General features: G+C 40.9%; 2 protein-coding genes across 5 annotated transcripts in view; one reads left to right on the top strand and one right to left on the bottom strand.

The window, feature by feature from the left end:
- The window catches only part of LOC113643839 (hemicentin-1-like), a 276,071-nt gene that overhangs the window by 139,109 nt on the left and 121,943 nt on the right, over positions 1–15,019 (top strand).
- Positions 1–15,019, bottom strand: part of LOC113640195 (Fc receptor-like protein 2) — a 66,694-nt gene that overhangs the window by 1,893 nt on the left and 49,782 nt on the right. For 2 of the 4 annotated variants that reach the window (XM_047803515.1, XM_047803514.1), the window contains 3 exons: positions 6,542–6,883; positions 2,392–2,643; positions 81–338 (listed from right to left, as the gene is read on the bottom strand). The exons of 1 other annotated variant lie outside the window; for it this stretch is intronic. In XM_047803515.1, coding sequence (XP_047659471.1) covers positions 81–338; positions 2,392–2,643; positions 6,542–6,883 — 852 coding nt within the window. The remainder of the gene's footprint in view (positions 1–80; positions 339–2,391; positions 2,644–6,541; positions 6,884–15,019) is intronic. One more of the 4 variants, XM_047803516.1, reaches the window with a different exon arrangement.

A 15,019-nucleotide genomic window follows, 5' to 3' on the forward strand; every position in this document is an offset into this window, starting at 1 on the left:
CAGGATGATAACACCTTAAAGTAAATCCATAATAGTCTTATCTCTAATTGTCTGTGAGGAAATCTTCAGCTTTAACTTACACAGAACAATCAGAGTCACACTGTTGGAGTCCTGATGTCCGACTTCATTACTGCTCCTGCACTTGTACTCTCCACTGTCCTCAGAGCTGATCTTGGAGATGTTGTAGGTCTTTTCCTTTCCTACCGATGTCTTCCCCTTAAACCATGTGTTGTTCTGTACAGGTGGGTTAGCATCACTGTTGCAGGTCAGAGTCACTGAACTGTCCTCCACTATCTCACCAGAGGGACTGATAGACACTGAGACGTTCTTTGGACGATCTAGAGAGTTCCATGACCAGAGTGAGGAAAGCAGTTTATGGTCATAATTAAAGCTTTTTTTCTGTCTTTCTTGCATAATTGAATGCAGTTTATAACTATTATTTCTGCACCTTATTTGATTATTACATTTGTGTAGAGCCCTGCTAAAATAAGGGCCTAATAATTATTTAGTTTGTGTTTTATTTTGCAGTAAATCGTTAAAAATTATCACTTTCAAACAGAAAAGAAATAAGTAAGGGAAATACTGTTATAAAAAAAAGGTTTTGTATTGACCAATGAGGTGGGTTTCTCGCTGACCTGTGGAGGTCAGGGGGAGGAGCGGGGAAAAAAAAAAAAAGGGAGGAAGTGAGTGAGTGATTTGGTCGGAGGACACGAGGTGGCCGACAAACGTGTGCACATCGGCGGTTCGGGAAAAAATACTGTGGCATTTGGGGGAAAAAAAACCTAACAACTGAGTTTGCAGACGACATAAAAGGACACCTAGCAGATAATAGACTGCTGAACAAAAATAAACCGGAAATGAACTCTGTGAGGAGCGCATGGTGAGAGTGGCCCGCGTGCGTGCGTGCGTGCGTGCGTGCGTTCCCGCGTGCGTGCGTTCCCGCGACAGACAAAAAGGATATCAAGTGCTTTTCATCTGACTGCTTAACGGTTTGCAACGCGAATGGTCGTGTACAGTGTACTGTACAGTGTGTGGAGCACCGGAGAAACTAAGGATACGAAATTCGGCAGGAGAGACCGCAGGCCACGTGGAGACTTCTACTGCATCTTGGCTTCGGCTTCTCTTTTGTTTCCATGTTCCATTGGATTACGTGAGTACTACAGTATAAAGTGTTCACCTGAGCTCCAACTAAGTGCACCAACGAGACATTTAAATCCCAGCTGGGTAACATTACATTTGTGGGGTTTTGGGTTGTTTTATTTACACTTGTTTCAGAGAATAAATGTTTGTTTATTGTTTCTACGTTACAATCCCCTGTGATTTGCTTCTTTAAGCAAAGAGGTTGGTGAAAGGCCTGTTATGTAACTTTTTTGAGAGTGATGTTATTGTAATTTACTATTAAGTGATTTATTATTTACTGTTACTATTTACTGGTGGTTAATTAGGTTATTAGGTGGTTAATATTTTCTGAGTGATAGAAGAGAAAAAAATTAAAGAAACACTGAAGTCTGAAGCCGATGTTAAACACAGCAGTTTGAGTTACTTTGGTAGTACACATCACACCTTCGGTAAATTTAGATGTGCCTCTCACGTATAAAATCATTTCCCTAGACAGATCAGAGCCAGTTAATCGGTGAGAGGGCTACATTTGGCTTTATGTTTTATTAGAATCTTTATTATTGGGATAAATCAGAGACAGCTTTTTGTAAATGGCTGTATTTCTTTCCTTTAGTGTCAGAATGGGATTCAATAGAGTTTTTATCTACTTTCCTGTCATTCTTAGAATTAAAACTAAAACTCCTTCAAGATACAAATCACACAGAACAATAATAATATTATTAACTCCAACACCACAATAACAAATCACCAGGGGCAGGTTGAGTTCCTGCTCAATTCTATAAGTATATTTAGGACAACAGTTCATTAGAATTACAGAAGAAATAAAGAAATAACCAGTGAATTTACCACCACACATGAATTCCACTTTCATAAACCAAAAAACAAATAAAGTCTTTTAAGCTCTACTTATCACTCTTTCACTAGATTCAGTTAATACAACAATAATACAAGACTTTTTTATTGTAAGTATTGATATTGACACCAAATAGAATTTTAAATATGTATTTAAATATAAGAGGATTTGGGTCTTCCCCCTTTTGCTTTAATGACAGTTTGCACTCGAGTTGGCATGGACTCCACAAGTTTTTTATAAAACATTATGATAACGTTTTAGATCAAATCTATGGGACTGTCATCTGATCTCAGGCTTCAAGCTATGAATGTCAGTCAATGTCACTTTGTGTTTTCTTTACTTACACCAGTACTTTATTTTGTTTGCCTTTATTAACTATCAGGTTATAAAGTATATATAAGAAGGTAAATAAAGCTCACATCTGACTCTGAGGGTTTGAACAGGAGAGTGGAGATGTTCATATCCTCTTACAGCACAGCTATAACTGCCTGCATCCTCACTGCTGACCGACTGCAGACGGACTTCATTGTTCTTGTTGGTGTTTGTGGTTAAATCTCTGCTGTTTTTGTACCAGATGAATGTTGGATCAGTCAGACTGCAGGTGGTTTTACAGGTCAGAACGACTGATTGTCCTTCTGTCACTTCTGCAGGAGCGATCTGAAGATCAAGATCTTAAACAACGAGAGAAACGTTAAATCATGAAAGTCATCCTGAAGTCAGTAGAGCGTCTACTTCTAAAACTCTGCTCTCAAATTGGTTTTCTATCTGGAGACTAGTCACTATTTACCAGCCCCTTAATGATCAGATCAATCAGACAAAACACTTTGTACTTTGACAGAAAAACCTTGACATGTAGCAGTATAAATGTTTCAAGGACTCTTCAGTAAGAAACTTTTTCAGTAAGAACATTATCTTAGTCTTCACTAAAAAGGTACCACAAGCAAAACATTTCCCCAAAACAGTTCTGTGTAGGAATATAAAAATAATAGATAGTAATAGTTAGTCCATAGTTAATATTATGAACTACACCATGTGTTACTCTGCTAGCGACACTTGAATGAAACAGGTAAGTGATTACATACATCCACTAGCTTGGGACCAGCTTAACGTTTAGAGATGTGTGAATGAAAACAGATAATAAACAGGCAGAAACCGAAAGCAGGATTATTGTGAATAAAATCAAGAAAAACAAGAAAGAAACAGAAACAAGGCTTGTGTCAGACATCAATGATACAGATACGACTTAAAAAAGGATGAACGAGCATGGGCACAGAGGGAGAATAATTCAGCAGAACCATCATTAAGGAAAGAACCATCATCATCAGCCTCATGGAAAAGAGAGCAAGGTGAGATGAACAAAACATCTTATTTTCAGAAGAAAATCTGCAAAACAACGGATGGCAAACAACACAAAACCACTGTGAGTGTGTGGAAGTGTGGCCGTGGTCGAGTGCTGGTTTGTGAATAGAGGGCAGTGAGTGGTAAGGTTTATACACCTGTGGGGATTTGTGTTAATAACTGTTATCTGTTGCAGTGAGCTGTAGCAGGGACGGAAGAGGAAGAGTGTGTGTTTGTGTGTGCATGTGCGTGTGTGTGTGTGCGCACGTGTTTGTCTGCGTATGTGTGTGTGTGTGTGTGTGGGCAGGGCTGTCAAGTATCACACATTGAGAGTGAGTCCCTCATGTCAGTCTTTTGTCACGCTCTCCCTTCACACATCGTATTTTTCACACAGAAAAACTTTTTGACTATTTATTATATATTTAATAAGCCGCAGAGCCCAAAATGTATCTGTCTCCCCTGGAGTTCTTAGTCGAGCCTGACACTTATCAGCCAATCAAAAAAGAGGCTACACAATAGCCAATCAGAAAACAGCACTATTGTATATGGGTAAGATTTAATGCAACAACCAATGAAAAAAAAAGATTCATTAGCGAGGGTATTTTTGATGGTGGGTTTGAACAAAACAGCTTGTCTCTGGACGGGACATTGTCCTCAATCATGTCCCTAAAAATGTCTGGGCTTGTGCTGAACTGTTTTATATGGGAGCAACATTACAGATGATAAAGGGGTCCAAAAAGGCAACAAACACTTACAATAAACACCACCAGTCATAATCTCTCTCTCTCTCTCTCTCTCTCTCTCTCTCTCTCTCACACACAGAGACACACACACATACAAATTAATAAATGGAAATTGAACAAATACTAAATTGAACAACTCCCCATTATTGTTTTCCTTTTTCTTTCTTTTCTTTTCTTTTTTTTTATATAGTCACGCTTGCCTGTCTTCAAAACTTGAGAGCCCTGGTGTGTGTTTGTGTGTGTGTGTGTGTGTGTGTGTGTGTGTGTGTGTGAGTGTCAGAGGTGGGAAGTAATGGAGTAAAAATACTTTGTTACTGTACTTAAGTACATTTTTCTGGTATCAGTACTTTACTCCACTATTTATTTTTCGGACAACTTTTGACTTTTCCTCATTACATTTTTACACAAATATCTGTACTTTTTACTTCTTACATTTCCCAAACGGACTCGTTACTTTTAGTATTATTCCTTCTCATTGGACGCTGTTTCCAGCCTATCATCCTATCATTGTGCGGCTTTTCCCCCATGTGACTGGTGTACTGTATTATTTACTGGCTATCAGACATAGACTAAGGATAGCGGAGCTAACAATGAGCAGCGCCTACAAAAGGAATGGCTAATGTTCATTCAGAGGGAGTCACCGATGTTAAAGTAACTAACAACGAGGACATTCCTGAACACACATGGCCATATATGAGGGAGATGTTTGTAATAATCGGCGAATACGTTGCGAATTGGGTCACCCAGGGGCAGTTCTAGCCCTTTTTTAGGGTGGCTTCAGCCCCCTGTCTGTAATCTCAGCCACCCTAAAACTATAAGGATAATTTTTACTTTCATAAATAAACAATAAAAATTACGTTAAAATGCAGGACATGTCGTCGATGGGAAAGACAATTATTTATCAGTTTGATCCTAAAGCGAATTTTTTTTTACTTTGCTTTTATTCCATACTTTTACACACGTGTGTTGTAATCTTTCAAAAGTGTGTCTTCGGCTGTCTGCTTTATTTGAACGGAGAAGCACAGGTACGTGCAATATATATATATATATTTAAATAATACATGACGTCCAATTACCAGCATGACACTAAACAGGTAGTAGTATCGGTGACTTTTTACTTAAGTACATGTCAGAGCCCATACTTCTTTACTTTAACTTGAGTAAAAGAGTGTAGTCACTACTTCTACTTTTACTGGAGTCTTTTAAAAAATGAGTATCTGTACTTCTACTTGAGCAAAGGATGTGTGTACTTTTGCCACCTCTTGTGAGTGTGTGTGTGTGCGCGAGTGTGTGTAGAGACATAATGTGTGGACTGAAAAGTGAATTATAAAAATAAATAAAGGTTAAATAACGATCTCCAATCCTGCCTCTAGTTTCCTCTTTCCCTGAACCCTCCAAACACGCTACACTGTGATCGGTAATGAAGCCACTACTGAGTGTCCACTTACTTTCTGTCTAATTATTATGTAGATTTTTAAACATTTTATAATGTTTTGGTTGAAAAGTGAGCTTGTGGTGTCTTTCTTTAAAATAAATGGTGTTTGGTTAGAGATGTTTTCTAATGTAGTGAAAATTATAAGTGTAGAAAATAAAATAAGAAGACTGATGCCTCTTTTCCACCGGAAAGAACCGGGTGCTGGTTCAGAGCTAGCGCTGGTGCTGGTTCAGAGCTAGCGCTGGTGCTGGTTCAGAGCTAGCGCTGGTGCTGGTTCAGAGCTAGCGCTGGTGCTGGTTCAGAGCTAGCGCTGGTGCTGGTTCAGAGCTAGCGCTGGTGCTGGTTCAGAGCTAGCGCTGGTGCTGGTTCAGAGCTAGCGCTGGTGCTGGTTCAGAGCTAGCGCTGGTGCTGGTTCAAATTTGGTTCCACTGGCGAACCTTCTAAGAGCCGGTTTGCCTTTCCACCGGCTAGAGAGCCATCACGTGTCACGTTAGCGCAGCAGCGACAAACACAACAACAATGGCGGATGTTGCTTTACTGTTGATGCTCATGGCTTTGCGAACCTACATTGGCATCCAAACGCGGCGAATAAAACGTGTACGTGCGGCTGCGTGTAATCTGTATAAACGGAGGTTGTAATCGATAAAGTACATAAAGTTATGTGTGTACATAACTTTATAAAAAAAAAATTTAGCCTTAGCATGTAGCTAACTACTATCATGTTTGCTGATAATGTATCATATCGCAGTAAAGTAAAAATGTATTAAACATTAGTATACTTAAGGTACATTATCAAATGTGCCAACAGTAGCCCCGCCCCCAGCTTCTGATGCAAGCGGTTCTTAAATCTAGACCAGCAACGTTTTGATGCTACTTAAGAACCACTTTTCCTGGTTCAGAGCAGATGCTTTGGCGGTCGAAACAGAAAGAACTGGTTCTAAATTAGGCTCCGAACCTGCACTCAAACTGCCTCGGTGGAAAAGGTGCATAAGTGCTGCTTAAGGGTCAAAATAAATTCTGATGTAATTATATAAAAAAGATGATTTTATTTACCTGTAACACTGAGTGTAACTCCAGGATAACCCAGGTATCTTTGTCCCTCTGTATTTGTTATGATTCTGAAGCAGTACTTCTGTTCATCTGTTTTCTTCACATCACTCAGACTGAGGGGGAAGTGATTCTGTACATCTGTTAAATACGTCACTCTGCCTGAGTAACCTGGTTCATTACACAGATCATTCGGCTCTTTACCCTGAGCTGGGTTAATAAACCAAAACCTCTGTGTCACTATAAGACGTGGTGGGTGTGTGTAAGTGACGTCCATAATCACTGTAGATCCTTTTAAAGCACAGAGATTAAGTTGGCTGTATTTCACACTCCATTCATTCCCAAGAGCTGAAACATGATATATAAAAGAGGTGATTAGAGATTATTATCCTGAACCTCATCAAACACTCAGTTCACTCACAAATAAAAACTATTCTTTACGACTGGAAGAAAACTGTAATGTGGAATTAATATTCAAACTGAATCTGCATTTTGATACTTTATTCACAGAGAAATAAAAAAGCAGGATATATTTTTTTGTCTATTTTACTCATGATTCTTAAATTGACCTTAAGAACAAGCACAGATTTGGTGATTAAATCAGTTTGTACTGTCTCCAGTGTGTGTGACTGTGATAATATAAAGGTAAGACTCACCTGGGATCATGAGGAGAAAGATCAGACAAAGCAGAGAAGACGGTTTAAGGGACATCATTCTTCTATAAAGATTCTATATACAACCTAAAACATAAAATAATCAACTTCAGTAAGGTGGAGACAGTAAGTTTGCTTCATCACACTACTCCATCACTCAGGAGTTTACACCACACACACTGTCTGTCATTTCTTACATAATAATCACACTATATTCTACCAATAATAGGAGACTCTTTAAACATTTACAGAAATATTAATAAATCACTGTACTGGAACATTCACAAGCTACAAATGAAAATCTCTGCATGAATTCACTGATACCAGCTCTGTTTAAAGCAGATAATGAATGATTCAGATGTGTTTAATTTTCATACAGTAATTACAGATTAATAGATTTAGCAGAATCTGATATTTGAAGGAGAGATTTTCTAAACACATCTAAAGTTAAACACAATACATTAAAATAAAGTTAAACATGAAGGCAGGTCAAAATAACCTCACTTTAAAGTTTGCATGTGTTTCTATGGACTGAAGATGATTTATTCCTGTGCATGAGGATGTTTGTTTATTTAGAACTACTCCTGACAGAAACCCCTAGTGGTAGGAAAGTGTAATGACAGTAAACTGATTATAAGTAGGCTTCAGCAGATGACTGTGCTCTTGATGGAAGGTTGTTGTCTTCTGCAGCTTTTTTCTTTTTTCCTGCTCCTCATTAGCATTATAACTAGTGTATGATGTTATGTAAATATAAGAACATGGAGTAGTTGGACAAACAGCAGTGATTATGATAGTAGCTGCTTTATTAATGTCAGTTGATGCATCACAATTCATCCTCTTACAGTCCACTGTGCACTTAAACTACTACAATTACATAGATTTGAGTGTGTAGTAAGAACCATGTTTGGTTTAATTTGGCAAAGAAAAATGTCTCACAAAAAATATCTCAATATAATCTCATGATACCTAAAAACATTTTTGTGTTACATGATATGTGTCACAATAAAAATATCTTTGTACTGTATGTTCTGCCTCCACAGTGCCTACATGACCCTCGTGTTCAACAGCCAAATAGCAAAGAAAGAAAAGTGTGAGTTAAAGAGTGTGTGCTTAAGATGTCTGGATGATGATGTTTTACATAAACACAATTTTCTTTGCTTTAATTTCTGAATTAGTCACTTAAACAAGCTGCATTTTTACCACCAACACCACAATACATCAGAAATAACTGATCACAATATTGATATTCGAGCTCATATGTGATAATTAAAAGTTGCTAAACATAAAGAAATGAGACGTGAATTTAAATATTTTGAACAGCAAACCTGTCAATGTTCAGGAAAAGTAGATATTAGATTAATTAGAAGAATTAGCCATTTAAAATATGAAGTTTTTTCTTACTGTAACTCTTAGACTCTTGTGTCCAACAACTGAGCAGAAAATAAAGTGTGAAGAGGAGTGTGTGTGGTTAACAAGTGTTGCTGTTGTCTTGTCTTCTCTTTCTGCTGAAGTCACTTCCTATAAAATGAAGAAAATATGAGAGAAAATATTTTGTTCATCTGTTCAAATAAAATATAATAAAATGCTGAAAATATTATTGAATATTTAATTAATATAAATATTCAGCTTCATGACTGAATGATATCCTCTACTATAAAGTGCTCTTTGTAACAGAATTGTCACCATTTCCTTCTTCTTTATGCTACAACTGTGGGTTTACATTGTCAGTTACATTCAGAGCACGTCTATTAAAAAGCTGCTTTTATTTAAAAACCGAGAAAGGAAAGCGCTTAGCTTGTGATGCTAACTGTCAGGACTCGTGCATCAGTTTACGTTCCTCGTCAAATGTCTGCCCCGCCTTCGTCTGCTCCTCCCTGTCTACACACCTGTTTCCTATTGTGATTACCCTGTGTATTTAACTGTGCCGCATTGCCTTGTGCAGTGCAGAATCTTGTCTTGTCCTGTCTCTAGCCTGTGTCGTGTTTCGTGTTTCCTTTGTTATTAAATCCTGTTTATTTCGCCATCCTGCGTTTGCGTCTGTTCCATCCCGTGTTCATGACAGAAGATTCCGCCGCACCAGGACCCAGCAGGATAGCTGCAGCTTGGACTGGCCAAGTGGGAGTATTTATTTATTTTATTTTTTTCAAATTTTATTTTTATTTATTTATTTTTTTATTTTTTTATTTTTTTTATTTTTTTTTTTTCCTTCGACTTCGCGGGTTTGGTGAAATCGGTCCGCATTTCTTCGCTGATGGACGCCGCTCCGCATCTGGTTTCTCTGCGTGGCGCCGCCTCACTTCCTGGTTGCGGGCCATGTCGCCAGCCCGAGTTTTGTTTTGTTTTTTTTGGTGTCCTGTGACATCGCCCCGCATTTGTCCGGTTGGGGGCGTCGCTTCACATTTGGTTTCCGTGGATTACGTTGCCCCACTTCCTATCCGTGGGGGGTGTTGCAGGCCCGTATTTACGCCCTATGGATTTTCTGTTTTGTGGATGATTGTTTTTTCTTCCCCGCCCTCCCTCCCCATTCCTGGTTCGTGAGAGGTGGGACTGGACACGTTGCGTCGGGGGTAGTGCTCGGTCCGTCAGCTCAGCTGTGTAATCATGTGTGTAATCATGCTAGCTGGTTCAAGTCATGCATCTTTGCTGACATTTACTTCATTAACTGGTGATGTTTTTGTATTGTGTACTTGTGTATTTAATACCACAGCTGAATTACTGCTGAAAAAAATGGATCACAAAACAATAGTTCTCTAAAAGCCTATAAAAACTAGAACAATTCTCAGACATTATTAAAGAGAGCAGGATGTGTTAGCATGAGATAAAACACATTTCATTGTCTGTGTACAGAGTCGTCTTAACACCTCAGTCTATATGTGTGAACACATCAACTCTGTACTTCATCAACGCCCAGTAGAACAATGTGTCATACTGTTTTACTGTAAAACAAAAGCTAAACCACACCCTTATTATAATATGGATAATATAATATGTTTTCCTGTGCTCCTTAAAATTAAAAGGAACAGAACTGTTCAGTGTTAAATTACATGTTTCCATCTTAATGTAGATCATACTTTAAGAAATAAAAATAATCAAGCCTATGTTAAATGTATATATGGATTACTTATCGTTTCTCTAACACAAGCAAGAGACAGTGAGTGTATGAAAGCGTCAGGACTTGGACATTCTCTGCTGGAACAATAGGGGGCGTTCTGGCAGTGTGTTTTCTGTCATGTCTTGTAATACTCACCTGGTTGTAATTGGTTTAATTATTATGTGTATTTATATCTGTCAGAGAACTGGGGTGTCTTCACACATAAAAAGACCCAAATGCAGGGATAACAAAAACAGAGATTTTATAAATAAAACACAAAAGAATAATTGAAAGAACGAGGAAACAGGAACCGAGACACAGAAGCCGACAAAAAATTAGGAAACGTGGAGGATATAAATACACATGATAATTAACCAATTACAACCAGGTCAGTATTACAAGACATGTGACAGAAAACACACTGCCAGAACGCCCCTACTGTTCAGCAAGAAAATGTCCAAGCAGAAGTCAAATCAATTCAAATCAAATTTTATTCGTCACATACACCTACATACAGAGTTCGACATGCAGTGAAATGTTTTTTACGTCTGTCTGGTATTCAAGCATAATAAAGGAATGGAATTAAGAATGAAAATAGAACCAAAAGGAGGTAGATAAATAAAAAGTATAAATTATATAAAATATATTCAATTCAAGTTCAAGTTTCAAGTTTCTTTATTTGTCATTTCACTACATGTTGCGACATACAGTGGAACGAGATGTCGTGTCTCACAGGTCAAACGGTGCAACATCCATACAGACATTAAACAATTAAACAAGACATTTATAATTTAAATACACAAAATAATATACCCTCAAGCAGTAAATATAGGTATGAAGACTCTACAATGCTTCCTTGATATTGTACACATGCAACAGGAGGCATTCAAGGTCAGCAGCTGGTAGCAGACTAGTGCAAGATGTTTTGTGTAACATGAGCATGTAAACATTTAAACATTTTTGATGTGCCAGTGTGCTAATGCTGAGGTGAGTGTGACTGTTGGCAGTCAGGTGGGTCACGTCACAGGAGGCCTGTGTATATTCAGGGGGTGGCAGTGGAGGTTTGAGTTCAGGGCTATAACAGCTTGGGGGAAGAAACTGTTCCGCAGTCTAGCAGAGCGGGTTCTGATGCTCCTGTACCTTCTTCCTGATGGTAGAGGCTGAAAGATGTTGTAGGAGGGATGGGTGGGATGGGTGGGACTAGCCTCTTAAAGCACTTCATCATGATTGGAGTCAGTGCTATGGGACGGTAGTCATTCAAGCAGGACACAGGTGATTTCTTTGGGGCCGGCATGATGGTCGTGGATTTCAGACATGTGGGGACGACTGCCTGGCTCAGTGAGGTGTTAAAGATATCCGTAAGGATGTCAGTCAACTGTGCCGCACAATCTCTCAGTACTCTGCCTGGTATACCATCAGGGCTCACAGCCTTGCGTCGGTTAATCCTGGATAGGGTTTTCCTTACATCAGCTGGAGAGAGAATGAGCACCTTGTCGTTGGGCGATGTGGGCAGTTTTTGTGCAGGTGTGTTATTCTGCATGTCAAACCACGAGTAGAAAAATGTTCAATGTGTCAGGGAGTGATGTGTTGTTTTCACAGGCCTGTGGCGGAGGCTTGTAGTCTGTGATGGTTCGGATGGCTTTCCACAGGCTCCGTGTGTCTTTACTGTCTGTGAACTGGCTGTTGATTTTATCTGCACATGTCCGTTTCGCTTTTTTGATGCCCCATGACAGATTTGCTCTTGCTGGTCTGCTTTATCTCCTGACCTGAAAGCTTCATCTCTGGTCTTTAGCAGCTCATGAACCTCTGCTGTCATCCACTGCTTTTGGTTTGCCCGTGTGGTGATAGTCTTGGTTACTGTGACGTCATCAATGCACTTTTTGATGTATGCACTCACTGTTTCAGTGTACTCCTGCAGATATGTGCGGTTGTTGTAGGTGGCTGCCTCTCTGAACATATTCCAGTCCGTGCACTGAAAGCAGTCCTGGAGTTTTGAGGTGGCATCCTCTGGCCAGACTGTGATAAGTTTCTGAACCGGTTATGTGAATATCAGTAGTGGTCTGTATGCATGGATTAGCATAGCAGATATTTGATCTGAGAACCCGAGATGGGGGCGGGGCTCAGCCCGGTATGCATGCTTCACTGTAGTGTAAACCAAGTCCAGTATATTATTTCCCCTTGTTCCAAAGTTCACATGCTGGTAGAACTTCGGTAGCACTGTCTTTAAGTTGGTGTGGTTAAAGTCTCCGGCTATTATGAAAAAGGCAACGGAGCTGTGTGTTTGAAGTTTGGTAATGCCGCTGTACAGCTCGTTCAGCGCGTCTCTAGCATAAGCACACGGGGGAATGTACACCGCTATAATAACAACGGTTTTAAACTCCCTTGCCCTTGTCTCGCGGTATGTTGAGCGACTGAGTTGAATTAAGTCCAGTTTTTTTTCCAGAGAGCGAACATTAGAGAGCATAATGGATGGAATCGCTGGTCTGGTGGGGTAAGCCCTTAGTCTAGCTCATATACCTCCTCGCTTTCCACGCTTCTGTCTCCTCTCACACCGCCGGCGTCGAAGTTTTGGTCGTATAGTGTCAATAGGCGAGTCTGCGGTCTGGGGGTTCGGCTCCCGCAGCAAACAGAGGCCCCTTAGCCTTTCGGTGGTCTCCAGTGACAGCTGCTGTTTGTACGTGCTGCCGATTTCTAGGAGGCGCTGTCGATTGTAAATGTATTTCCAGTTGTCTTGGTAATTCACTGATGGGTCCGGGAACAGGGGGACAAGACTAACAGACATACACAAACTGATTTTGGGACCCGGAGTGGCCACAGCAGATCCTCACGCCATCATCTTGGTCGACATATATGAAAATATATGTGTATACATAAATGCATATAGTTTTAATGATTGTCCTTAAAATGTCCATGTGCAGTCTGGTGTGGTATAAAGTGGCACTGTGCTGTGTAAGTCCAGAGTTAAAGTGACAGTCCAGGGTTAAAGTGTCATAGTGCAAAAACGGTTGTGCAGAATAAAAAGTGAAGATGGAGGGAGAGGTCCAGTACTAGATCCTTGGTGTTTCTGGTTTAAACTCTGAATGGCCTGTGGGAAGAAGCTTCTCCTCATTCTTTCTGTGTATGCTTTCAAGGAGCGGAAGCAGTTCCCAGAACGCAACAAAGAAAAGAGTCCACTGTTGGGATGCTGAGATCCTTTACAATCTTCCTGGCTCTGGTAAGGCACCGCGTGCTGTAGATATCCTGCAGGTCAGGAAGCTCGGTGTGGATGGTACATTCAGCTGACCACATCACCCTCTGGAGAGCTCGCCAGTCCTGCATGGTGCCGTTCCCGATCCAGGAAGTGATGCTACCCATCAGGACGCTCTCAGTGGTGCAGGTGTACAAAGTCTTTAGCACCTGAGAGGGTAGTTTGAAGTCCCTTAAGCATCTCCGAGGGTACAGACGCTGCCGGGCCTTCTTCACCAGGGTGTTAATGTGACAGGAGCAAGACAGGTCCGGTGTGATGTGAGCGCCTAGGTACCGGCAAACTGTCCACTCTCTCTACTGGGGTCCCGTTGATGTTTATCGGTTGGTATTACCGCACGTGCTGCGTGCTGAGGACCACTATCAACTTTGTCTTGCTGATGTTCAGGAGAAGATTATTCTTCTGGCACCATCTCTCCAGGCTTTTAGTATCCTGTAGGTAGGCCGTCTCATCCTTGTTGGAGTGTATCCTTGTATCTCAGTGATCACTGGTGCTAGCTGGTCAATGGAGGCTTTCAGAACCTATGATGCCATCTTGTCCTACTGCCTTCCTGGTATTCACTCTCTTGAATGCCCTCCTCACATTATACTCCGAAATGGTGAACATGTTTACCTCTCTAGCTCTCTCAGCGTGAATGATGTTAGCTGCAGCCTCAAAGCGAGCGAAAAAGATGTTTAGCTCGTCTGCCAGGGAAGTATCCGCATTCCCCATTCTAGAAGTTGGCATTCTAAAGTCTGTGATGTTCCTCAGTCCCTGCCACAGGCTCCTTGAGCCACCACGTTGAAACTGTGACTCTAGTTTCCTCCAGTAGCACTGTTTTGTTTTTTTCACCGCTCTGCGCACACTGTATTTTTCACCGCTCTGCGCACACTGTATTTTTCACCGCTCTGCGCACACTGTAAGACGCGACCTCCCTCTGATCCGGAGCTTCCTCTTTCAGCCTTTGTTTGAATACAGGCATGAGGAAGATGGCGGCATGGTCCGATTTCCCAAACGGTGGACGTGATTGTGCCTTGTACTGTAGCTGTTCTTGAATGGTGTGTAGCAGTGATCCAGTGTCCTTTCACCCCTGGTGGGGCAGGTGATGTGCTGCTGAAAGTTCGGTAGTACGCACTTGAGGTTGGCACCATTAAAGTCTCCCACCACAATGAGCGCAGCGTCCCGATGCTGTGTTTGTTTAGCATTAGTGTCTCATGTAAGTCCCATACTGCAGTGTCCGTGTCCAATTGATGTGGAACATAAACGGCACTGACTATGACCAAGCTGAATTCCTGATAGAAGGGCCGACATTCGATGGTCAGTAGATCCAGATTTGGTGTGCAGGAGCGTGAAAGAGGAAAGATGGTCGTGCTGTCGCACCAGTGGTTGTTCAACATCAGACGCACCCCACCTCCCCTTGACTACCCCAACTCCAGTGTTCTGTCCATGCTGTAAACCGAGAAAAACTTGCCTGGCTGGATGGCGTGGCCTGGTATCTCTGGGTTCAGTCATGTCTT

This window comes from Tachysurus fulvidraco, chromosome 18 (assembly GCF_022655615.1).
Source record: "Tachysurus fulvidraco isolate hzauxx_2018 chromosome 18, HZAU_PFXX_2.0, whole genome shotgun sequence".
Lineage (NCBI taxonomy): Eukaryota > Metazoa > Chordata > Actinopteri > Siluriformes > Bagridae > Tachysurus > Tachysurus fulvidraco.